This window comes from Petaurus breviceps, unplaced genomic scaffold (assembly GCF_028583685.1).
Source record: "Petaurus breviceps papuanus isolate PSGF00001 unplaced genomic scaffold, PetGlider_PUasm1.0 174, whole genome shotgun sequence".
Taxonomy (NCBI): domain Eukaryota; kingdom Metazoa; phylum Chordata; class Mammalia; order Diprotodontia; family Petauridae; genus Petaurus; species Petaurus breviceps.
In genome coordinates, this window is record NW_027185761.1 from 74,553,486 (window position 1) to 74,577,046 (window position 23,561).

The window sequence follows — 23,561 nt, forward strand, 5'->3', positions numbered from 1 at the left end:
TGACTGTGGCAGTGATATTGACCAGGGCAGTGATAGCAATGTCATTTCAGTCTTTGCAGTAATCACTGATCTGCTTTGGGTCACTCATGGTCAGGATCCTTATCTTTCTTTAATCCCAGTTCCAGCTCATAGAGAGGCCTAGCCCTGCCAGAGTTGTCTCATGGTCTTTCCATCCACTAGGGACACCAGCCCAGCTCATTCCCAGAGACACCAGACTGGCAAGGTGATGGGCTTTGCATCATTTCTGAGTCATCACAGCTGAAGCCATGCAGCAGTGGGGGCCCTGAGATTTCTAGTAATGTCTTTGGATTTTACATGTCCTTCTCTCCAGGAGAATGGAAAGATTAGAATTAGGCTTCCCAGAGTTTTCTGCCTGGGCAGGGAAGGTCTCTCTGGCCCCAGCTGGTGGGTCATTTTGAATTGGCAGGTGTTATTGGGAGCAGGGTCCCAGAGGATTCATAGCAGCTTTCCATACTTGCAGCATCCTGGATAATGGCACCCACACTGACACACAAAGCGGTCAGCAGAACTACCCCCACTGTGCCCACCAGGTGGGTGTGATTTCTGAAGGGTTTCTGAGTCCCCTGTTTTGCTGTTTCCCCCTAAGGCTCCTCTCCCTTCCTCCCCTGCAGGTTATGGGAGGAGGGATTCAACACATCCCCAAGACCAGGACTGACCAAACGCTGTGGCCACTCTGGGCCAGTGATGGAGAGGGGTCTTTTGGGGATGCCAAGGTTTGGTCTCACTTGAACATTCTGTAAGCTGTTGGGTCCCTTAGGACAGGATGGGTAGAAGTTGCAAATTGGAACATTTGGGCCTGGGGTCAGAAAAAAAACTTCTGAACACTCCCAGCTGTGTGAAAGCGAATGGCTGCCTCCCCTCCAGAGGTGGACAGCAGCTGAGAACTCTCAGGAGGTCTCAAGCAGAAAACAAACGGTGTAGAGGGGGATCCTCTTTGGGTGTGAGCTGGATGGAGGAGTCTCTGAGGGACCTGTCATCTCTGATGTAGCTCTGGGCAAACCCTGCTTCGGTCTCACACACTGGGAAAATGTGGGGAACCTCAGAGAAGTGCTGGAAACGGCCCACGTGATGGAATCCAAGCCAGGCGCTCTGGAAACAGAGCCCTTGCCTCAGATACTGACTGGCTGTGACAGTGGACAAGTCTCTGCCTCTCTGCTACTAAGTGACTCATCTGTGAAGGGAGGGGGTTGGGCTTGCTAGGCTCTAAGGAGCCCCCTAATCCTGCCCGGGTGCTCCAGCAGCCACATCATTAGTGACTCCTCTGGGAGCTGGGCACCAGGAGAAAGGACAAGGGCTCCTAATGGCAGTCAGAGGCCAGCCCTGGGTCTAAGACCCCACCCTCTCTGGTTTTCTCTCTGGACTCCAGCAGGCTTTCACTGGAGTCCTTGAGTATTGTTTCTTTTCCACGAATTGGGGATTAGTAACTTCCAGGTTTCGGGGAGTGCAGATCTCTGGCCAGACTTCTGGGCTACTGAATTCCCTCCAGGCTAAGAATGTGGCTTCCAAATTCTCACTCACTGAGTGAGAATCCAGGCCAGAGTAGAGAAAGTCATCGAGGAAAACAGATTGGGGCGGGTGGGGGGGGGAAGAAGTGGGGGCTCCTCCAGTCAGGCTGTTTGCAAACCCAAAGAGAACCCCAGCCCAAGGCAGTCTGGGTTCTGTGGGGCAGGTGACCCATTTAAAATAGTTCCATCTAATTCAGTTTAATTCAATTTAGACAAGAGTTATTAAGAACAGACTAAGTGTGGGACACTGTGCTAAGCCCTGGAGACCCCATGCTAACAAAAATAAGCCTGCCCCCAGGGAATTTTCCTTCTGCTGGGGTCTAATAGGTAAGTAAATACAAAGTTACCTGAGGAGGAAGATGGTACCGACTGAGGAATCAGTAAAGGCCTCCTGTACCTGAACTGAGCCTTGAGAGACAGAGGGGACAAGAGATGGCATTCTTGTCCTGGGTTATTCCTGATTCAAAGGCAAGGAGGCTGGAGATGAAATGTCCTGTAGAAAGACTAGGAGTGTGTAGAAGGACAGTTTAGCCAGAGGGTGCGAAGGGGAAGAACAGGATGTGAGGAATTGGTGAGAAGGCGGTCTTTCCCCAGAGAGGGGAAACAGGACTTTTCCCCTTTGCCTCTTGTGCCAACGAGGTTGTTTTGTTGTCTGATCTTGGAGAGACAGGATTGCCTAGCAGTTATAGAGCCGACCTGGGCGGCAAGAAGATGGGGCTTCAGATGCTCCCTTGGCCTTGGCCTCGGCCTTAGCTCTCTGAGGATCAGGGAAGGCTCTAGAACCAAGCTGGTGGGGGTTCTCACCAGAAGCCCTCGAGTCCTTGACTCTTTGAGGTATTTGAGGATCCAAGATCAAGGCTCCCCCTGTCTTCACACCCCAGCCCTCCAAGCCCCTCCATTCCCTGCACACCTGAGAGGCTCTAGGGACCCACGTGGTTCTTTCCCAGCACTTCTAACAGAAATCCCTCCACCCTCCTGGTTCTGGGGCCAGCCCCTCATTAAGCAATATGGCCCCGGGGAGATTTCTAGTGGATTTCATTGCCAGACTGTTCAGCTGGAAAGATATTTGTAGCTCAATCCAAAGAGGGTGAAAAGAGAGATTGTTTCTCCTTCCCACCTCTGACAAGAGCACAGGTGCCCAGGGCACAAGGGGTGGCTGGAGACCCCAGCTCTCCTCCAGGAGCCCCTAATCGCTGTTGTTGTCCAGTAGTTTCAGTCGAGTCCAGCTCTGTGTGACCCCATTTGGAGTTTTCTAGGGAAAGATTTGGGGGTGGTTTGCCATTTACCTCTCCAGCTCATTTTACAGATGAGGAAACTAAGGCAAACAGTATTAAGCGACTTGCCCAGGGTCACACAGCTAGTAAGAGTCGGAGGTCAGATTCAAACTCAAGATGATGAGTCTTCCTGTCTCCAGGCCTGGCGTTCTAACCACTGTGCAGTTCTGGGGAAATCAGGCGGAGACAAAACAGGACAACTGCAAGCACGACAGCCTCCAGATGCCCAAAATGATGTTTGGGGGCTACTGCAGGGGGCATGAGCAGACCTGAGAATGTAAATCAGCATCTTTGTCTTTGAAAAAGGCCATCTCCGCTTGACTAACTCTCCCCTGAAAAGAGAAATGGAGGAGGAAAAATCCGACAGCCAGGTTCTCCAGCCCGGCAGGAGACAGTGCCCTCCTGCCACGGCCCCCATCTGTTCACCAGTGAGCGCTAGAATATTTTAGCTGCCTTTTCATCAAGGCAGCTTCTCCAGGCATATTGTCAGGGCCAGGGCAGCTGAGCCAGACAAATCTGCTCTTCCAAGTGCCTGTCACAGGGCCACGGGCTGCCAGCCCCCCTGCACCATCACCTGTCATTGTCTGGGAGGCAGCCCACGTGCTCCTCATGACAGGTCCAGGGCCCGAGGAATCCTTCAGCTCGTCAGGAGGAAGCCAAGGCGCATTCACCCGGGACCAAGCTGGTCTTTCCAGGTCACACATTATGTAATTTTGTCTGATTCCGTTTATTAAACAGGGGATTGTGCAAAGAATCATGGACTGAGGTCTGAGGGGACCTTAATGGCTGTCTAGCCCAACCTCCTCATTTGCAGAAGAGGCAACTGAGGCCCAGCGTGGTTGTGGGTGGCACAGCCAAGATCGGAGCTCAGGTCCCATGGCCCCAAGCTCAGTGTTCCTTCCATGGCAGCAGGACATCTCCTACTGTAGCGCCATCTCCACAGTCTGGCTTCCATACTCCCTGGGAGAATCCCCAGATAAAGAGAAGGCCCATGGACCTAACAGGGAGGATGGAGTAGGGAAAAAAGATTCAGAGGCCCATAGAAAATGGAGCACCGGTCTTGGTAGCCCAACTTCACAGCCATGTTTGGGACACTTTAAAAAGTTAGATTCCTTTGGTCCTCAAGATTCTCTTGACAAAAACAATCCAAATCCTTCCCTTTGCCTCCTGGGTGCTGTGGATCAAGATGCCAGCACTGGGAAAGAAGGTGACCAGCCAAGCAGAAAAGGACCCTTCCATCCAAGAGCATATCATACAGTTTACATGGTACCTCATTCCTGCAGACAGTGACCAAGTCACAGGGGACAGCTGGCTCTCTCTGCTGCTTTTACTTTTTGTGCATCCAGACCAGACAGCTGGTGGACTGAGTTCTGATGCATTCGGTGCCCTTGTCCCACATGCTGAAGGGGAGCCCTTGGGCCTTCTACCTGCCAACAGTGGGCAGAACATGCTGGCTAGGCTCTGCATTCTTCTGAAGAAAAAGGTGACCTCTCAATTGCCCCAAATTACTTTCTGAGAAAACCAAGTAAATAAAAGAGAAAATTATTTTAAGCTGTATAATTGTGAAAGGCATTTGGAATTACTCAGTTCTTATGGCACTGCTCCCAGCAAGATTTCTTGGATAATTCCAAAGGGCAGGATGGCATGAATCCAGAGATATCTGCAGCCCTTCATTTGCCATGCAGACTCAAGGGGGAGCTATTCCAGACTTGGCCCCTTTCTTCATTTTAGATTTGACTTCATTTTCTTGGCTGCCTGGTCCTCATCCTTTAACATGGGGTTGATAATACAACCACATCGACTGTTTAGGAGAAATACACGTGATAGAATGCGAGTCCAACGAAAACAGGGATGGATTCATTTCTGATTTTGTATCCCTAGTACTGAGCATAGGGTCTGGCACATAAAACTCAAAAAGGTCTGTTGAACCTAATAAAATACAAAATATGGTAGAGAGGATATGACCAATATTTGGTGTAGCTTTCTTTCAATCTTATCTCTCAGAAACTAGAAGAAGTAGCAAACTCTGAGCCTAATTATCATCACCAACGAGGATCTGGTCCATTAAGGGGAAGCATCAGAAGTCTTGGGAGATGATGGACATTTCACCTTAGAGTTCATGATGGCCAAAGAGGAGAATGCCAGATGCAGTGAGATGTGGACCCAAGGGCTCAGGAAAGCAAATTCAAAACATTCAGAGCAAGAATAGGCTTGATCCCATCCTCTGAGACTCTAAAAGGGAGCTGACTTTGCATGGTCAAGAGACATTCAAAATCATAAAAATGGTGCTAGCGAGGAAGAGGCAGGATTCTATAGTGGGAAAGTATTAACTTGAGAGTCAAGAGTAAAGTTCATTTCATGTTCATGCATCTTTAAACTAGTCACTCAGCCTCACTGGACTTCAGTTTTCTTCTCTATAAAATGAAGAAGCTAGAAAACATTATCCCCAAGTTCCTACCAAGTTCTAAATCCTTGGTCTTCAGAGGGAAAAAGGAATCATCTTAAAAGGCTAATGTAGATGCATAGGGAGCTCTCTGGTGGGCTCAGATTTTGAAAGAACATGTAGAAAAGATATAAGCAAGAGCATATCATCCAAGGAAGCAAAAGCTTTTGAGAAGAGTGCCAGGAAGATATGGAATATCTCAGAATGCACATATCTACATGTAGCTATAATAATATCTAACGAAAATCTTCCAAGACACAAAGTGAGTCTCTTAAGCTCTTCTGGGCACACAGAGAATGTGAAAAGGAAAATCTACTGCCTGTAACAATGGCATTTTGTTAACTATCACCCCCAAAAGATGCTCACATCTCACTCCCTAGCCAGGAAGATAGACATCTAAGTCTTCTCAGCCCCAGTCAATAGAACAGCCAGGAGAAACTTTAACACTTGGTACAGAAGAAGGAAAATGCCTCAGTGACCATTGTGCTCTTGCCTTCTCTGTGAGAGACCACCTCACTGCTCTGAATTAATTCAGGTTTACCAACCTAAAAAATGACACCCCAGATGCTGCTTGCAGATGCAGGTGCCAACCCATGCCTGGTCTCTGAGGAACTGTGATGAGCAGTAGTGTCCAGAAGCCTGGGGGTGGCCAGGTACCATCCTGATTTCCAAACAGATGAAGAAGGAAGATCCTAAAGACCACAGAGGACAGAGCTTGGTATCCATCCTCAGCATCATCCTAGAAGGGCTGGCATTTTCATTCAGAGAGGCAGTCTTTATTGTGTTCCATGACCCACCCAAGCTAGCATTATTGGCTTTTCCAGCAGGGTCTGTAGACTGAGGTAGATTGTTGCATTTTAAGAAATGCTGAGTTTGGAACCAAAAGGTCTGAGTTCAAATCAGGGATGGAGGGAGAGAAAATGTACTCATCCTTGCAGAAAAAATAAAACATAAAGCTGTTCTCCTTTGTCATAATTTCTGACACCTCCCTAAGTAAAAGAGAAAACTAAATCACCATGGTGGACAACAATGGACTCCAGCAGAAATAATCTGAATGCAATGACATGGTGGGGGAGGGAAGGACTGGCTCCCAGACAAATGGATCACTCACCTCCTGGAATAAATACACCACGATGTTAATGCATCAGGTATAAATAATAAAAGACAGAGGAGAGAAATGAAGAGGTGTTGACAAGGTGGGGGGAAGATGTTGGTACCAAGAAAGGGTTTGGGGCAGGGGGTCTGAATGAAAGATCTTGCTGGAGTCCAGCCCCCTTTGTCACTCCCAAACAGCAAGCATTTCTCTAAATAAAGCAAAAAAATACAAAAGTCCAAAAAAGAGGGAGGAAGGAAAGGAATCCATCATTGGGACAAGGCTTGAAGAAGCACAGGAGAGAGGCCAAAATTTTTAAAAGAGCAAACACCATCCAAGTGGTCTCCAAACCCAGGGATGGCTGGCCGATGGAACAAAGGAAAGTAACGAGAAAGCCTCATAATAAGGAGAAGGGGGAGGCTGAGGCAGCAACAATGGGGACACCCCCACCTCTGAAACAAAACTCAGAAACTCAGTAAATTACCCAAAGAAAGAAATGAGAATGGGAAATAGAAAATTCCTAGAATACAGAAAGACAACCAAGAAAAAGTGGTTTCAAAAACATGATGGGGAAATCTCCCTCTTTGATGAATATTCTGAAAAAGAAATGGGAAGCAATTAATTGGGGAAAACCCTTGATAGCAGCCCTCTCTGATGAAGGTCTGCTCTGCAAGGTCTATAAGGAATTGTTTCCGATTTGTGAGAACAACCTCACTGGTTGGAGTGCCCCGGGCTCCCCATGGCCGCTTCCAAGCTCACCTTCTGCCCCTTCGGTCCATCCTCCATTCTCCCCCATGTGGCTGTCAAAGTGAATTTCCTGAAGCACAGAAGTAACCGTGTTACTCTCAATAAACTCCAATGGCTCATCACTTCCAACATCTTAGATTCAGAACATGTCCCACCCTTTCCAGGCTTCTTACACTTTGCTCCCCCACTTACTCTTCCCTCCACAGACATGACCCTCCTGGCTGTTCCCAAAACAAGACCCTCCAGCTCCTGACTCAGGACATTTTCCCTGGCTGTTCCCCATGCCTGGAATGTTTCTCTCCCCCCCCCCATCTCCACCTCCCCATCTCCCTGGCTTCCTTCAAGTCCCAGCTAAATTTCCACCTTCTACAATAAGCCCCTGGCAGGGAAAACCAGCAAGAGATGATCCGGGTCAAGAAATGAGGAGCAGCATATGCTTGGACCAACCCACCCAGATCAAGCCAAGGAAGGTCACTGGGGGCCTGGAACCTCTTGTGGATTTTCCACTGATCTGTAGTTTACATTTCTCATCAATTCTAACAAAATGTATAGCCTTTCCTAAAAACTTTCCATTGGCCTGCTTGAGCCAGGGGCCAGAAGAGAGGAATGATGGCCTATTAAGGATTTCTTGTTTTTCTTCTTTTAGAAAACTTTCTCCCATCTGCCAATGGCTTTGAGCAATGAGCTTGACTGGCCCCAGCTCTCTGGCCCAACAGGATTTCTGAATTCTACCAGCGGGTAAGTGCCTGCGTATACATATGCAACATATACACATGTCCACACATGAACAGACCGAAAGGGCTATTTTGGGAGGGGTCTTAGGCTTGAGATCGTGCCTTTTCCCTAGAGAATGGACAAGGATCATTTGACGTCATCTCTAGGACACAGAGGACATCTGGGGCAGTCCCTGCTGAACCCCAGCCTAACCCCTGGGGGCTGGACATGAAGCTGGATTTAGACTGAGACAAATTTTCCACCTGCAAAGCCCATGGCACTGACCTCAGACAGAAAACAGTGTAGTGGTTAGTTTTGCCAAACTGAGATAGTTTTTCCTTCTACTTTTTAAAAAGTGTTTGTTATAAGGGATGGTGGGGAAGTGAGGCATATACTGAGAAATCAAAGTGAAAGGAAAATCAAAGTCATCAATACAAGTTAAAATTTTAGAAAAGCAAATGCTCCTGGATGGGCAGCACAGACGGAGGGGCTTCCCTATTATCCAGTAACAAGAAGGAATGTTTGTGAAGGGAACTTAAGGTAGAACTCAATTTAATTTAATTAATTTAATTCCACAAACATTTATTAGGCACCTACTGTATACATTAGGATCCTACACCTAGAGCTAGAAGAGACTTCTGGCCCGACCCCTCCATTTTACAGGTGAGGAAACTGAGGCCCAGGGAAGGTGAGTGACTTGGCCAAAGTCACAGGGGAACTCATCATTAGAGAGAGCCTTCTGCCTCCCCTGCACACAGATCAGTAGACTCGAAGAACAGGCGGGGAGGGGACACTGAGGTGTCTCATGGATCCTTGTGTGTTGGGAGGATCCACTCCACATCTGCTCAGTGGATGAGCCGGGGATGGAGCAGCCTGGTGGGAGGGGCAGGAGTCCCTCGGACTTGGCCTCTCCTCTGGTGGGGGAGGGGGCCTGACTGTCTGGGACCACGTGGAAGGTGCTGTCCTGGCCCCCCAGTCTTCGCCACTCCCCTTGAAAGCTCAACGCCGTCCCGGGCCATGCCTGCCCATCTGCCTCTGCTCACGAGTCTGCGCCCTGAGGTCGGCACATCTTCTCTTGGTTCAGCTGAGTCAACACATCCATGCACCTGTTCTCTCATCTCACAGTCCTGGGAAAATGTTTATTCTCGAATAAGTGAAAAGCCGGCCTTTTCTGTAAGGGGAGGTCTCATGGGTTACAATGTAGGTTCACGGAGCCAGAGTTTCCAGGGACCAGGGAGGCCATCTAGTTAATGCTCCCCATCTTACAGGAAACTGAGGCTCAGTCAAGCTTGGTGCCTTGCCCAAGGTCACTCAGGTAGTGCAAGTCCATTGGAAGGTCCCTGGGAGATGGGAGCTTGGGGTGAGGTAGGAGCTGGGGTGGGGGAGGGGAGAGAGCTTGGATAGGGTATGGACAAGAGAGGAACTCTCAGGAAAATGGACGGAATGTGGTGCTTGACACTTACATAGCTGCGGAAACCGCCTTCAGTCCATCAGCAAGTGTTTGTTAAGTGGTTACTAGGCACCTGGCTTTGGGTTGAGTAAGACAAAAGGGCAAGTGCCTGCCCTCAGGGAGATGTCTTTCTATTAACTAGAGTCAGTTCTGTTGCTAACTGTGTGACCTTAGACAAGTCACTCATCCTATCTAGGTCTCAGTTTCCCTCTTGTAAAATGGTCCCTCCAACTCAGCCTGGCTCTGACTCAAGCTGAGAGAATGTGGTGGGGCCTGGCCTGGGCATGACGACCAGGGCCCCTCCCCTCTGGCTTCACCCTCCTGTGGCACATACATCATACCTTGACTCACAAAGGAAAGAGACAGTTGTCACAGCGCCCATTCAAGCCTCTGGTCCAGCATCCCACCCCTGTTGTAGAGGAATGCCCTCCATGGTGTCATTAGCCTGTGGTCATTCATCCTCTTTTGAATACTTTCAGGGACAGGGAGCTTACTCTATTTCAAAGCAGACTCAAGTGACTGTCCTGCAAGTTTCTCTATCAGGACCCTAGCAAAGGACCCCCTACCCAAAAACTCCCACAGAGAAGAGAGGGGACCAAGAGATTAAACCTTTCGCTCCTCACACAGCTCCCTCCCCCAGTTTGGTCCCTGTCTCCTCTCACTGGGGTGCTTCATCTCTCCCTGCTCCAATCCTTCTCCATGGAGTGGGCAAAGGGGTTGCCTAAAGCACAGCTCTGACCATGCCCCCCACCCACTCAGTAAACTCCAGAATCCCTGATTGCCTCTAAAACTCCCGTTTGGCATTCAAAGTACTTCACAGCAGCTTCACTTGTCTTTGCAGGCAGATCTCCCATGACTGCCCTTCATAAACTCTACACTGGCCAAGCCAGCCTCTGTTCTCTTCCTCTTATACAACAACGTCCCATCTCCCACCACCCAGTCTTTGTACACACTGCCTCCCTTTCCTAGAATGTTGCCATGCCTCTCCTGTGTCCCATAGAACCATTAGGTTCTTTTAAAGCACAGTTCAGGGGGCCACTTCTTACAGGGAGCTTTCCCTGATCTCTTCAGTTGCCAGCGCTTCCCCCTCCCACCCCTTAGGAAGTAATTTTGCATTTACTCTGCATAAATTTTGCATATACTTGGGCACCTATACAGGTTGGTGCTATTCTTTGTAAGTAAGGTAGAAGCTTATTTCTTTATTCGTTCGTAGAGGCATTCCTCTTCATTCTGCTTGGTGGCTCATCCTTGAGTTTCTTCCCTTTCTCTCTGTCCCAGAAGACCTAGTGGGATCCCCAAGGACAGTGGTCTTACCGCATGCATCCCACAGCTAGCATCTCTAACAGGAGCTGAGCCTTCCTGCACTCAGCAAGTGAAGTTAGAAAGGTAACCTGCTACCAATGAAAGCTCAGAACATTAGTATCAGGATAGAACTCCCACTAATTTATTTCAGCATTTCCCTGATTTCCTCCCCCAGGAGAGAAGCAGGGGTTTCCAAGCATGCCCAGAATCCACAATACTCGAGTCAGAAGCATGAACTTTCTCATAGACACACCTGAAGTATCTAACACAAAGGCTAGATACAGTTGCTCAGCCGAAATCCCGAGGCTGGTGACCCGAACCCATTCCTGGTCTTTCCCTAGCCATTGTGGCTTGTCCAGGTCCATTATTAAGGGGAGACTAGCCCTCTTGGTTGAGGAAGTAGACTCCCCAATTCTCATACCCTTTGGATCACCACCCTCACCCCATTTCTCCTGGGAAAAGTTGCTAATCATGTAATAAGTTAAGGTTTGAAGTCTAAGGGGATAACAGAAAGGGGAAAGTATTTTTTAATGGTTCCCATTGTACAAATATGAATCAGAGATGCAATGTTTCTATTCCCATACAGGAAAGGGAATTTTAAGCACAAAAGGATCATAGTGTGCATTACAGAAGATCAGGCCAGAATTTAGCAGCAATCTTCTGAGAGACTAAAGAAGCTTCCAGGCTGAAGAGTTTACCCATTCTGCCAATTACCCATTTCACATTTCTATTGCAAGTCACTCAAGTCTAGCCAAGAAGGATTTACCAAGCATTGGTAAATACTTAATGAGTGAATGTGCTAAGTACTGAGAATACAAACACAAGAAAAAAGATGGTTCCTGTCCTCAAGGAGCTTACATTCTAATGAGGAAAATAATACCCAAAAAAAAGCTGAAAGGTAGGCTCAGGGAAGTGCATAGGGTCAAGATAGACAAAGTCCAGGAGTCAGGAATGGAGTCCTTGGCACCAGCCCACTCTTTCCGCTGCTCAGGGTCTATGTGCTAGGTCTGAAAGAGGCGGACAGAGATAAAGCAGGCTCTGCCCTGAAGAAGCTTACCTTCTATTCAGGAGACGGGATGCATGCATATTAAACACAAAACATACTCAGGAGAAATAGAAGGAAATTGTTGGGGGAAGCCCTGGCAACTGAGGGAGGGAGGGAGAGAGAGAGGGAGGGATCTTATAAGTGGTGGCACCTGGGATGGGCTTTGAAAGAAGCCAGAAGGGATTCTAATAGGAGTTAGGGGGAGGTGCCTTCCAGGTGTGGGGAACAGTCAGTACAAAGAGACAGAGAAAGAGGGAGAGGTCGGAGAGGGGGAAAGAGTCTACATCTTGGGGTGGGGATGTTACATGTCCTAAACTCTTTTAAGCAAAGTATCTGATTTCTTATTAACACAAGGTCAAGACAACCTTGCCTATATATGGTTTCTATTTTACAGTCCTTTCTATCACAAAATGGGCTATTGATTATTCCATTTTCTCACAGCTCTCAAGTTCTGAGAAATTCAGTTTATAGAATTTATAGGAGAGGCTCCCTATCTGGATCAAGGAAATAAAATTTTCTGGTGAAAGAAAAGGTTATTTTTGATTACGGAGTCAGGGACTAGATTGTGATTCCATGGGTGCAAGGAACATGAGGAAACTCCCTCCACCAGTACAGGTACCCCTTTTCCACACTACAATCTAGTCCTAGAGAAGTGCCATGGGTGCTGAGAAGGAAATTGAGATGCCCAGGGTCACCTAGCCAGCGTGGGTAAGAAGTGTGACTTGAGCCATCATACCCCTACCCTATCCTTCTTCTCTTGAGGACAGACGTCTCTGGTTCCTTCAGAAACCATGCCCTGGAGGAGCTAAGTCTCTTAGCTTTAAAATTCCCGTCCTATGGTCATGTTGTCCTGATGGGTGAGAGCCCCCTACAGACAGTTGACCCAGACCCCTGACCAGGTTACACCTGGACTGTCTCCCTGCATGTTGCTCCACTCACCATGCCTGCAACTCTCCCCAACAAAACACCCTCCCTTCTTAGGATGCAAGCACCTTGGAGGCAGGGATAGTTGGTTTCTTGAATTTGGATCCATAGTATTTTACGTGATGCCTGGTACACAGAGAACATGGAACTTTAATAAGTGAATTCCATTCATTCAACCTGCCCTCGGATGACATGGGCCTTACCCATATTGGCTGCCCTCCTCAAGAGCCCCTCAAGCTTATCAATGTCCTTCCCAACCTGCCCAGAACCCAAGAGTCTGGATGTTCTCTGGCCAGGACCAGAGCACTCATTCCTTTACTTCTGAAAGCCAGCCTCTCCTGATGCAACGCAAGATTATATTAACTTGGACTGAGGTGGGAGTGACCTGTTATACCATTGGCTCCTATTCAGCCTGCAGTCGACTAAAATCTCCAGACCGTTTTCAGATGAACTGCTCTCTCCTCATGGCTTTCCCATCTGGTTCTTGTGAAACTGGCTTTTTGGATCCCAAGTGTGCTATATGACCTTTTATTTGTCTCTATAGCACGGGCTCTGGGGCTCCCAATTCATCCCAATCCTGCATTAGTAGGAGCAAATTAGGTCCCCAAAGGGCAGATGGGTACCTGTGCCTTCAAGACTCTGGGGGAACCTGAGGGACTGAGGCAATGATTTTCACTGTTCACAAGCCCCCATTGGTGTGTTTCCTCTAATGATTATTAGTTGGTATTAATTAGTTGGCCAAGTGTAATTTATTTTACTTAAGATAATGTATTTGGTATAAAACATTCTCCCAAAAATGTGGGACATACCCTCCCAAAAGCACATACAGAGTTCTAGGAAAAGTGGGTTCAGGCTTAGAACACAGGTGGCAAAGGGGATGAACTCCAGCTCCTAAAGACCTCTTGGCTGGAATCCTGGGGATGGTTTCATTAGGTTTGGGGCAGCTTTTCTGCTGGACTACTTGTAGAGTCCTCATCTGGCCAAGGGGGCAGGGAAAGGAGACTTCCTTCTCTCTCTCTCTCTCTCTCTCTCTCTCTCTCTCTCTCTCTCTCTCTCTCTCTCTCTCTCTCTCTCTCTCTCTCTCTGCTGGCCCCACCTAGTGATTCCCTTTTAGGATCTCAACTGGAATGGCCCTTTCCTCTATTATGCCAAACACTCCAATTAGTCTTGGTTCCAAACCAGCATGCTGTTTTATAGAGGACGAACAGAGCATGACTGGGTACATATTTATTTAGTACCTTTGATTAATTCATTCATTCATTCTCACCCATTCTCACTTAACAGAAGTATCAGAAATGAATTAGTCCATTACTTGAAGTGGAATGGGATGAATCACTGCTTGCTTGACTCAGCCAACCCCCACCCTTCCATCCCTATCAAATCCAGCCTTGTTCAGTTCAGCCCAATGTTCTAGCATGTCTGAATCTCTTGATATCCTGACCTTGTCACCCAGCTTGTTAGCTCTGTCTTTTGACTTTGTCTCATCCGCTAATTTGATAGGAATCTCACTGATGCCTCTTCAAAATCAGTAATGAAAACATCCACAGCACAGGGCCAAGCAGAGATCCCTGAGGCACCCCACAAGAGACCTTTCCAAATCAGCTTCAAAATATCAAAATATCTTTGAAGTCAACTATTCAACTACCTAATTTTCCCATCTCCTCACCCACACGTTTCCATATTTTTCCACAAGAATAGATGAGACTCAAAATTCAGCTAAATGTTGCCTGAAATCCCTTAATCTGCCCCAAAAGGAAACTAAGGCAAGTTATTCTGGCCTAATTTGTTCCTGGTGTAGCCACGGAAGTCCTCCAGTATCATGGCTTCCTCTTTCCAATGTTCACCACCCAGCCAGTTGATGACAAGTCAAGGAAGTTGGCCAGTGGTCTGCAGACCCCCGCAGCTCCCCTAGAGAGGACTTCTCCACTCTTTAACATACAATGCTGTAACACTTTCCCTTTCATTTGCATCTTTTGAATATGGCGAACCAGTCCAGAGTTATCTTCCTGGATTTCATCTCCCAACCCACCCCCCCACACACACACACACACACACACACACACCTGTGTTGCCTGAAGTCCTCTAGTTCATCTTGCTTGTGTACAAACTTTGTGTATTTACTCATAGATATTAGCTTGTTGACTCATTAATCTACTCAGTGGAGAAAGTTGTCACACTATGCTCGTGTGCTGAGTTCATTGAGCACGTAGGAACAGTCTCCCGCTGGGGGAAAAATCCACCAAAACCAAACGTCTCTTTGGATCTTTTTATTTGAATGCCCTAAGTGTCTGTGAACCCATTTCAGATTCCCGGACCAGTCTATTTATCTCCGCCTACGTCAGAGAAACCGCTGCAATCATCGGGACTACCAGAATATTTCCAAAAATGGTACGTGTGTTCTACGGCTGTCTTCCAAGGGGACCTCAGCCAGACGGGACGTCCCTGTGCTCTGTCCCTCGGCGATTGTCAGTAACACGGCGTGTGGGAGCGTGGGGGCCGAGGGAGCTGGACAGGCAGAGTCCCTCCGCCCTGGACCTCTGGGCAGGAGAAGCTGAGGCTGATGGGAGCATGCCCCCGGCCACGCTGATGCCCGTTCCGAGGCACGTGCCCAGGGCCAGAGAGGTGGGGTGGGCAAGGAGAGGAGGGGGCGGTGACTCGCAGACAGTGCCCGGTGTGGGTGACCTTTGTAGCGTTAGAAACTTCTCATGGACGCTTTCCTTTCAGTGGGCAGAGCACTGGGACCTGGGATCAGGAAGACCAGAGTCCAGATCCAGCCTTAGACTCTTACTAGCCAAGCCATTTAACTGTCATCTACCTCGGCTTCCTCATTTGCAAAATGGGGGTCAGAGCAGCTACCACCTCTGCAGGATGTTGTGAGGATCAAATGAGACTCTTTGTAAAGCATTTAGCAGCTGGGGCATAGCACCTGCCATAGCAATGTTATTATTTTTTTTATTAACTTCCATGATATGTTCTAGTCTCCTCCTATTTCTCTGACCATTCTTCAATCTCATTTACTGCATTGTCACCTACATTGTCATCTCTCACACCCTAAACATGAATGATGCAGAAGGACTGTGTCCTGGAAGATCTCTTTACTTTCTACCCTCACTTCCTTGGTATATTTTCTCTCCCCTTACCAGATCACATCAGCTTTTTGGCCTGCTGAGTTTTCGGGTCACTAAGACCACCAGGTCTTCTTCAAGTGTGATTCTATCAAACTAGTCCTCTCCCATCCTCCAAATGACTTTTTAACCCAAGACTTGCATTCATACACATCTTGGGGGACAGTGTGGCATAGTGGACAGAAACTACCCTTGAAATCACCTGGGTTCAAGTCCTGACTTTGGCACATCACAGCCATGTGACGTTGGGTGAGTCATTTAACCTTGATGCCCCAGGCAGATCTTTACCCTTGTCATTTGTGGAGCAGGGATCAATCTGAGAGGGTGGAAGGAATGTCCTCACTGGAAGTTCCCTACACCAATGAAATCATAAGACTGGGTCAAAAGGAAGCACCTTCTTAGGCTCAGCTCCCAGTCTCCCAACCCAAGAATCCAAAGACGGTTCATGTCCTGCAGACATCTTAAATTCAGCATGTCCAAACCAGAACTCATTATCTTTCTCCCAAAATCTTTCCCTCCTCCTACCTTTCCTATTACCATTGTCCTGCCAGTGGCAGGACTCATTGGCATGAGCCACCCTGGGCTCCTCACTCTCACCCCACATCCAAGTCGTTGCCAAGGCTATGATTTCAACTTTGCAACATCTCTCCAGCACACCTCCTTCTCTCCTCTGATAGTGCCCCTGCCTGGAGCAAACCATCATCACACCTAGATCACTGCAATAACTGCTGGGGTGGAGGGGAGCTGCCTGCCTCATCTCTCCTCTCTCCAGTCCATCCTCCATTCAGACTCCAAAGTGAAGGTCAGACCATGTCACCTTCCTACTCACTAATCCCAGTGGCTCCCAAGCATTGGTCCCATCCCTTCATTGTGGCCCTATTTCCCCCATCTTGATTTTTTTTTAAAGCAAGGTAAGAAAACCCTGTCCTGAGCTTTCCTCATCAATCTCAACTTATTCCAAGCTTTAGCACTCCTGGTATTGTTGCTTTAGTCCAATCCCATGTTTTGTATTAATTCTCGGTTACCTGCCCTTAGTTGTATCATCTGCACACATCTTTTTAAAAAACTAAACTTGTTGCTGAATGTTAGAATCAAATGAGATAATATATGTAAAGTGCTTGGTAAACTGTAAGGAACTACATAAATGTCAGCTCTTACTAAGACAATGATTTTAGAAATAAAACAATAGAGTCAATGAAAAACAGAATTATTTCAATGAAGAATGAAATGTCAGAAACATCAGAGGGAGCAGAAAAACATGTCAAGAAAATTGCACAGGATATAAAAATAACAGCTATGGAAAACAGGGTACGGAAAGATTTTAAAATTACCCAACTGCTTGAAAACTGCACCAAAGAATCTGAGCACTACATTATGGGAAATCATACAGGAAATTTTCTCAAAAATGCTAAAACAGAAGGACAGATTGCAAATAGATTGCACTTTATGTCAAGAGAGGTGAATTCTAAGTTCAACTCACTCAGACATATCATGGTCAAGCTTCAACAGCACAATGATAAGCAGGTGGTTTTATAAGCAATCAAGCAAAAAAAACCACCAAATATCAAAAACAAGTAGCTAAAATTGCACAAAATAGTTCTATATAATAGGGAAATGATTAAATACATAATGTGATGCACTAAAATTAAGAAATACAGTGCTTCCTCATCAAATTATTTTTCTTTGAAGATGAAGGCCATTTAAGACTGCACAGGAATTTCAAACATTTGTGGAAGGGAGTGCCAACATTAAAGGAGTTTTAATGACCAATAGAAACACTTAAGAACAAAGAGGATCCTCCAAATTTCAATGCGTAGAGGAAGTGACAGATGTTATTGAATTGTTGCCATTTAAATCTTAAGCACAAAGTGACAAAGCAATAGTATTATTCTGATTCACAGCTAAGTGCTACAGACGACTTTGGGGGTAAGGAAGAGGAGATAGAGAAAAGAGGAAGTTGTTTGTGGCTGTCACAGATAAAGTAAAGGAAAAATTAAATGTGGCAAAGCAGGTGGAAGAGGGGGAAGGTAGAGAAATGATCCATCTCAAAAAGGAGGGAAGATGGGAAAGCTGATTTTTTTCAATAGCTTACAGTTCCAATAATAGAAACGATAGGCCATACTGTGTTGTATGAGAGTGTATGTGTTTTTGTAAAGGTTGGAAAGGGCATATTTGAATATTTCTGTTTCTCGTGGGTGGTTTTTTCTAGTAATAATAAAAAAGAATCATAGATACGTGTTATAAAATTTCATCTTGCCAGGACTGTGTCTTCTATGTGTAACAGTTGCTAAGAAACGGGGATCTGTCCTTGGCCTTGCTCTGGCTAACGTTTTATCAGTGACCTGGATAAAAGCATAGGGAGGCTGCCCGTCAGGTCTGCAGATGATGCCAAGCAGGGAGGGGGGAGGTAACCCAGGGGGTGACATCCTGGACGGGATGAAATCTAACTAGAAGCAAACAGAAGGCAGAGCACTCAGGGCATTGCTGCTTCTCCTCTCTGGGGATTGAATCACACAGGCTGGTCTGGAGAGAGGGTGGCACTTCCATGGTGGCCGTTTGTCTCCCTGAGGGATCTGGGGGTGAGCACTTAGGGTGCAGCTGGGGAGCATTTTGCCATGGGAAAATGAGAGCTATTGGGAAGAGGAAAGACATCCCAGTTGAGGAGGGGAATGAGAAGGGAAGCCCAGCTCAGATAAGGCTGGTGAAACCACAGCCAAAAGGCAGGGAAAGGAGTGGAATCTGGGTAGTGAGTGAGAAAGAGACCAATATGGAAGAGGAAATAGGGGAGCTCAAGAAATGGAGATTGTGACAGGCGCCCGCCTTTACTTTGGGGGCATAGAGAATGAAGCGCTTGGAATGGGGACACCAGGCAGACATTTTAGACCTTCTGAAAAAGAGGAAGCAACGTGTCTCCAGCCCTGGTTCGCTTGTATTCCAAAATCAGCCAGAGCTTTGAAAACGCCAATGCTTCAGTGTAGAGAGGGTTCAAGGACTGAGGTCAGGAAGACCTGAGTTTGAATCCTCTTCAGACATTTCCTCCCTGTGAGACCATTTACCTTCTCTTGGGCTCAGTTCCCTAACAGCAAAGTAAGGATGATAACAGCACCTGCCTCACTGGTTATTGTGAGACTCCAGTGAGGTCTTGTGTGTTCAGGGCTATTTTTTATTATTTTTACCTTTCAAACTCTTCTGTCTAGGCTTTCCATTAAGGGAGCCTGCATTTGCTGGTGTCAGATTTAACTTATTCCTTCTCTCCCTGATCTAGGTGCTTCTTCCAAAAACCTTCTGAAGTTCATGGGAAGGTGAGTGCTTGAATGGGGAACCAGTAAAGGTTTTCAAATCCATTTTGTAAGTGAAGGCAAAATGAGAAGGCACCTAGAGCAGGCAAACTTGCCTAATGGGTCAGAGGGTTAGTGTGGGAGAAGCAAAAGTGGGATTAGAGGAAGGTGGGGGGCCAAGCTGGTGCCCACTGAGCCAAACACACCTCTCTAGAGGAATATACAGAGATGACTGGGGATGGAGTCAAAGCAGAGGGGGTGAAATTGGGATCGGCAGGAACAAACCAAAAGCCCCCAGGGAAGGCTGACTGGAGATGTCCTGGGCTTCAGGTCCTGAATGAGGCTTCTTTCAGCATGAGGTTCAACCCAGGTTTCTGATACAATAGACTTAAAGGAAGTCCAAAAGTCGTCTATCAATGGGCACTTTCTCTATACAACAAATGGTGGTCCCACCTCAGCTCAGGGCTTCTACTGAAAGGGAACCTTAAGCTACCCCTTGGGACCCAGGAGTTCTAGCTGTTAAGAAGGCTTTCCTCTCTGTAAGCTTCCCTCACCATCTCTAGGTGTGCCCTCTGGGACCATCTTCCCTCTTCTAGGTCATGGCCCTTCCAATATTTGAAGAGAATTGGCAGGTGGTCCCTTACGTCTCCTGCAGGTTACCCAATCCAGTTCTTCCCACCCACACTTGCATGGCCTGGTGTCCTGTCTCCTCTGCTCTGGTCCTCTTCCTCTAGCTGGGTTCCAACTTCTCACTCTCCTTTCTATAACATAGTCCATTGCGCTGCTACCAGACTCCAGCCAAAGCCTGTCCAGGGTGGAGGGCAAAGGAACTTCTGCCACCTTCTTCACTAGGGACGTGTGTGTAGACCAAGAACCCATTAATTGGGTGGGGTCCACTAATACCCCCCGATCTTTTTCGTATCCTACATCTCCTCCATCTTGTACTTATGTGGTTGCTTGTCTTTAACTTAGAATGTGTGGCTTCGTTTTCTCGAATGGACCTGGAATCTCGTCAGTTTGGATGTTCCTTGGAAAGACTCTGATCCCTACCCCTCCCTACCCGCCTGTCCTATCCATCTCTTGCTCATGTCCTCCCATAAGCACCCCAGGGGATGCATTCCACTTGCTGGAACCCTTGCTCAGTTCCTCTTGATACTGAGAGTGTCCCTGTGGACTCTGTTACCATCCACTCGTTGTCCCATCCCTTCTATTTGGTCATACAATTTCTTAATTTATGCCTGTCCTTCTTTGGAGTTCTTCACTGGTTCTTTGTGGCAGCCTGTTCACCGTCCCAGCCCTCACCCCCTCAAGGGACCTCTCCACTGCCCTCCAGATGATCTTCATTTTCCATTCTCCAGAAACTGTTCCATTCTGTGTCTCATGGTCAGACAACAACAAAACTGGTCAATATTAGAAGGAGCTTTGCTTAGGGCCATAAATGGACCTCTGTAATTTCCTGAATGACAATCTAGCCCACTTGCCTCCTCATATTCCATTCTGGGCCAGCTGGTTGTCCATTTGTGCCATCAGCCCTGAGTATGCCCACTGCCTGTCCAATGGTTTCTTGTACACTGGGCATTCTTTATTCCCTCAGTATTTTCTATGTGAAGAGTTAGGTCAAACTCCTTGGAGTTGTTTTGGGTCTCTTCTCTGAGGTTCGTTAATGTTTTGAAGCGTGATGCAGTCAGCACCCTGTCTCCTGCCAACAGGAGCCAGTGGAGGACCTCGCCCTGTAGACAGGACCCTCTTTCCTCTTCTACTCTGCCCCAGGTCTCCCCCATCGTGGCACACATTCCTTTGACGATCATGCCTCACCTTGTTTTCTGCCTCACCTGAAGTGGCTAGCAGAGGGTTGTGGAACAGCGTTCATTCAGCTGTCACTTCCTTCAAAATCTAAAATTATTGTGATGCATGAAGGGGAAGCAGCTCATTGGAGGCAGCTTGAAGGTGATGCTCTGCCAAGGTCCCCTCCATCAAATGCTTTGTCAATTCCACAAAGAGGAAGCTCAGTGGGGTCCCTCGTTGTCTGCACCTTCTAGCCCATTTCAGGATGGTCAGGGTGTGACCCTGTGTGGGATATGGCTTACTCATGAGGGCTTTCCTGCTGCCTCCTGATGCCCTTATCCAGAAGACCCTTGGGGATGTGTAGACAGTTCTCAAAGATTTTGTACAGATGGGAAAGCAGGCATGTAAGTTGCTAGTTGTCATATAACATTGAGATTTTTTCCCCCCATACGTTTGGTATTATGTCCTCTTTGCAGATCTTTTCCATTTTTTTTCTGTTTGTTCTCCTTCATTTTTCATCCTTAAATGCTCTTGGGATGACTTTCTTTAGTTAGATACCTGCCAAAGCTTTCTTTAAACTGTTTTAATTCCCACTAATACTCTCTATTTTATGTGGCAATACCACTCATAATCATCTCTCACCCATTTTCCATTATCAATCACTTGCTTGAAATTGTTTAAATTCCATATCATATCTTTCACTCATTATAATTCTTCTAGCTTTTTAAAAACAAAATCTGATCTTTGTTTTAAGAACATAGTAGTCTAACTACATAGAGAGCTGATTCGGAGGCAACTCTCACATTGATAGAATCTGGTTTTGTCCATTAAATGTAATCCTTTCCATTTTTCCATCCACTGAAACAAAATTTTATCTCTATTAAATTTCACCTTGTTGATTTCAGCTTATACTTCTAATCTGCCAAGAACTTTGTGGATCTCACTTCAATCATCCAGTATTTTGGCTCTCTCTCCCAGTTTCATGTCATCCTCACATTTGATAAAACTAATCATTTAAGTCAGAAAAATATTGAGTAGCAGAACGCCCTGGAGAGATCCCTTCATCATCTCTCTACAGACATCCCTCGAGGTTGAGATTGATCCAATACTAAGTACTCTTGTGGATCCAGCCACTTCCAAGCCCCCTACTAAAATCGATTGCAGACATCTATCAGGTCAGCTCAGTTATCATAGTAAATGTGTCAAATGTCTTGCTGAAATCAAGGCATTCCAGGACCTGCCCTTGTATTCAGCCTCATGATGCATTATCTTCAATCCTATAGACTTATATGGACTCAGTTTGGTGGGAAATGGGTAGTAAGGCTGAAATCACAGAAGAAAGCGAAAGAACTAAGAAAGTGGTAGGTCATTAGAGGAAGAGAGAAGATTGAGGGAAAGAAACTAAGGGAAAAGCAAGGCAAATCACTATAAGGAACCACCCGCTAAGACAGAAGATGCCACCAATGGGAATCTCTCAGCCTGAGCTCAGGTTAAGGGTCAGGAAGTTCCCCAACTCTACCTTTCTCTCTTGTCTCTCAGCTTGTCCAGGAGCCAGCTGTTGGATCACCCTGCCATTGTCATCTACACCATGCTGGGGAACGACGTGTGTAACGAGTGAGTAACTGGCAAAGGTGGTGATCATTCTGGTTTGTCTTTCCAGTGTTTGACTCCACCTTTCTTTCTACCTTGGCACCTAATGCCAGTGAAATAGAACATCCAATGTTTAGCTCAAAGCAACTTTGGAGATGAATCATGGTGCCCAACCCCTGTCTTTTACAGATGAGGGCATACAGTTTATTGAGTGGAAGGGACTTGTCCTTGATCACACAGCTCATAAATGACCAAGCTGAGATACCCAGAAGGTAGAAACAGAACTCAACAGTGCTGCCCCTGCCCAACACCTTCCCCAATACCAATTTACCAACCAAGACTGTGCTAGAAATATACCTCAAGGTTCCCAAGGGTCTCATTGTTCTCATGATGGGGGATATTCAGACATAGATAATTCAGGGAGGCAGGAATTGGCACTCAGCACGACAGAGAGGGACATACCAGGGTGAGTATTCCATATGGCACGCCAGCTGCTGCCTGTCCTTTCAGGGAGGCCACTTCTCTACTCTCCATGGAACCCTGGTGCCTGCCATGGCTGCCCCCAAGATCCCATATATACTCTCCCTTATAGGAGGAGTCCTCAGCAGTAGATCAGTCTCAATGTGCCCCCTGGGGAATAGCACAGGCTCAGCTCTGCCCACCCCCCAATCTCTGATACCCCCTTTCTGTCATTCCAGCCTGGCATGAACAACAACTCAGGGTTCCCAAGCAACCTACCATCTACAAGCAGCTTCAAACCCAAACACTGGCTTTCATTTGCTCTGCTCAATAAATAAAACCCTGTGAGAGGGTAGGGCAAATGTTATGATCCTTGTTTTATAGATGAAGAAACGGGAGCCCTAAGAGATTAATCAGCTTGTCAAGAGTCACACAGCTCTAGTTCAGAGAGAATTCAGACCCATCGACCGCCAGACTCCAACACCAGCATTTTTCCTTTGCCTACATTGTTTCATGTCTCATGCCAAGCTACATCTCTAATACACAATGATCCAAGCACATCTCCTCCTACCCACCAACTCCCAGGTCTCTTCTGGATGCTGGGGAAATCCTATCCTGATTCCTCAGTCCTCATAGCCCTCAGAAACAAGACTGACCCAGGCGGCATAGGGGGCAGCAAATATCCTGAGAGAGTCAAGGGAACTCCCAGGAGCAAGGGGCAGAAGCAGGGCACTGGGGCAAAATCTGACCCCAGAGAACCAAGGCAACTCAAGTATTTGCTCAGGCACTGCCTCCCTCCCCCATGC

The 23,561-nt window shown here is 47.1% G+C and overlaps 1 protein-coding gene across 1 annotated transcript in view; it reads left to right on the top strand.

The window, feature by feature from the left end:
• The window catches only part of AOAH (acyloxyacyl hydrolase), a 107,112-nt gene that overhangs the window by 66,654 nt on the left and 16,897 nt on the right, over window positions 1-23,561 (top strand). Inside the window, exons 10-18 of the mRNA XM_069084584.1 lie at window positions 444-551; window positions 633-734; window positions 3,141-3,228; window positions 3,342-3,485; window positions 3,615-3,814; window positions 7,730-7,821; window positions 14,824-14,906; window positions 18,909-18,945; window positions 22,246-22,320. Coding sequence (XP_068940685.1) covers window positions 444-551; window positions 633-734; window positions 3,141-3,228; window positions 3,342-3,485; window positions 3,615-3,814; window positions 7,730-7,821; window positions 14,824-14,906; window positions 18,909-18,945; window positions 22,246-22,320 — 929 coding nt within the window. The remainder of the gene's footprint in view (window positions 1-443; window positions 552-632; window positions 735-3,140; window positions 3,229-3,341; window positions 3,486-3,614; window positions 3,815-7,729; window positions 7,822-14,823; window positions 14,907-18,908; window positions 18,946-22,245; window positions 22,321-23,561) is intronic.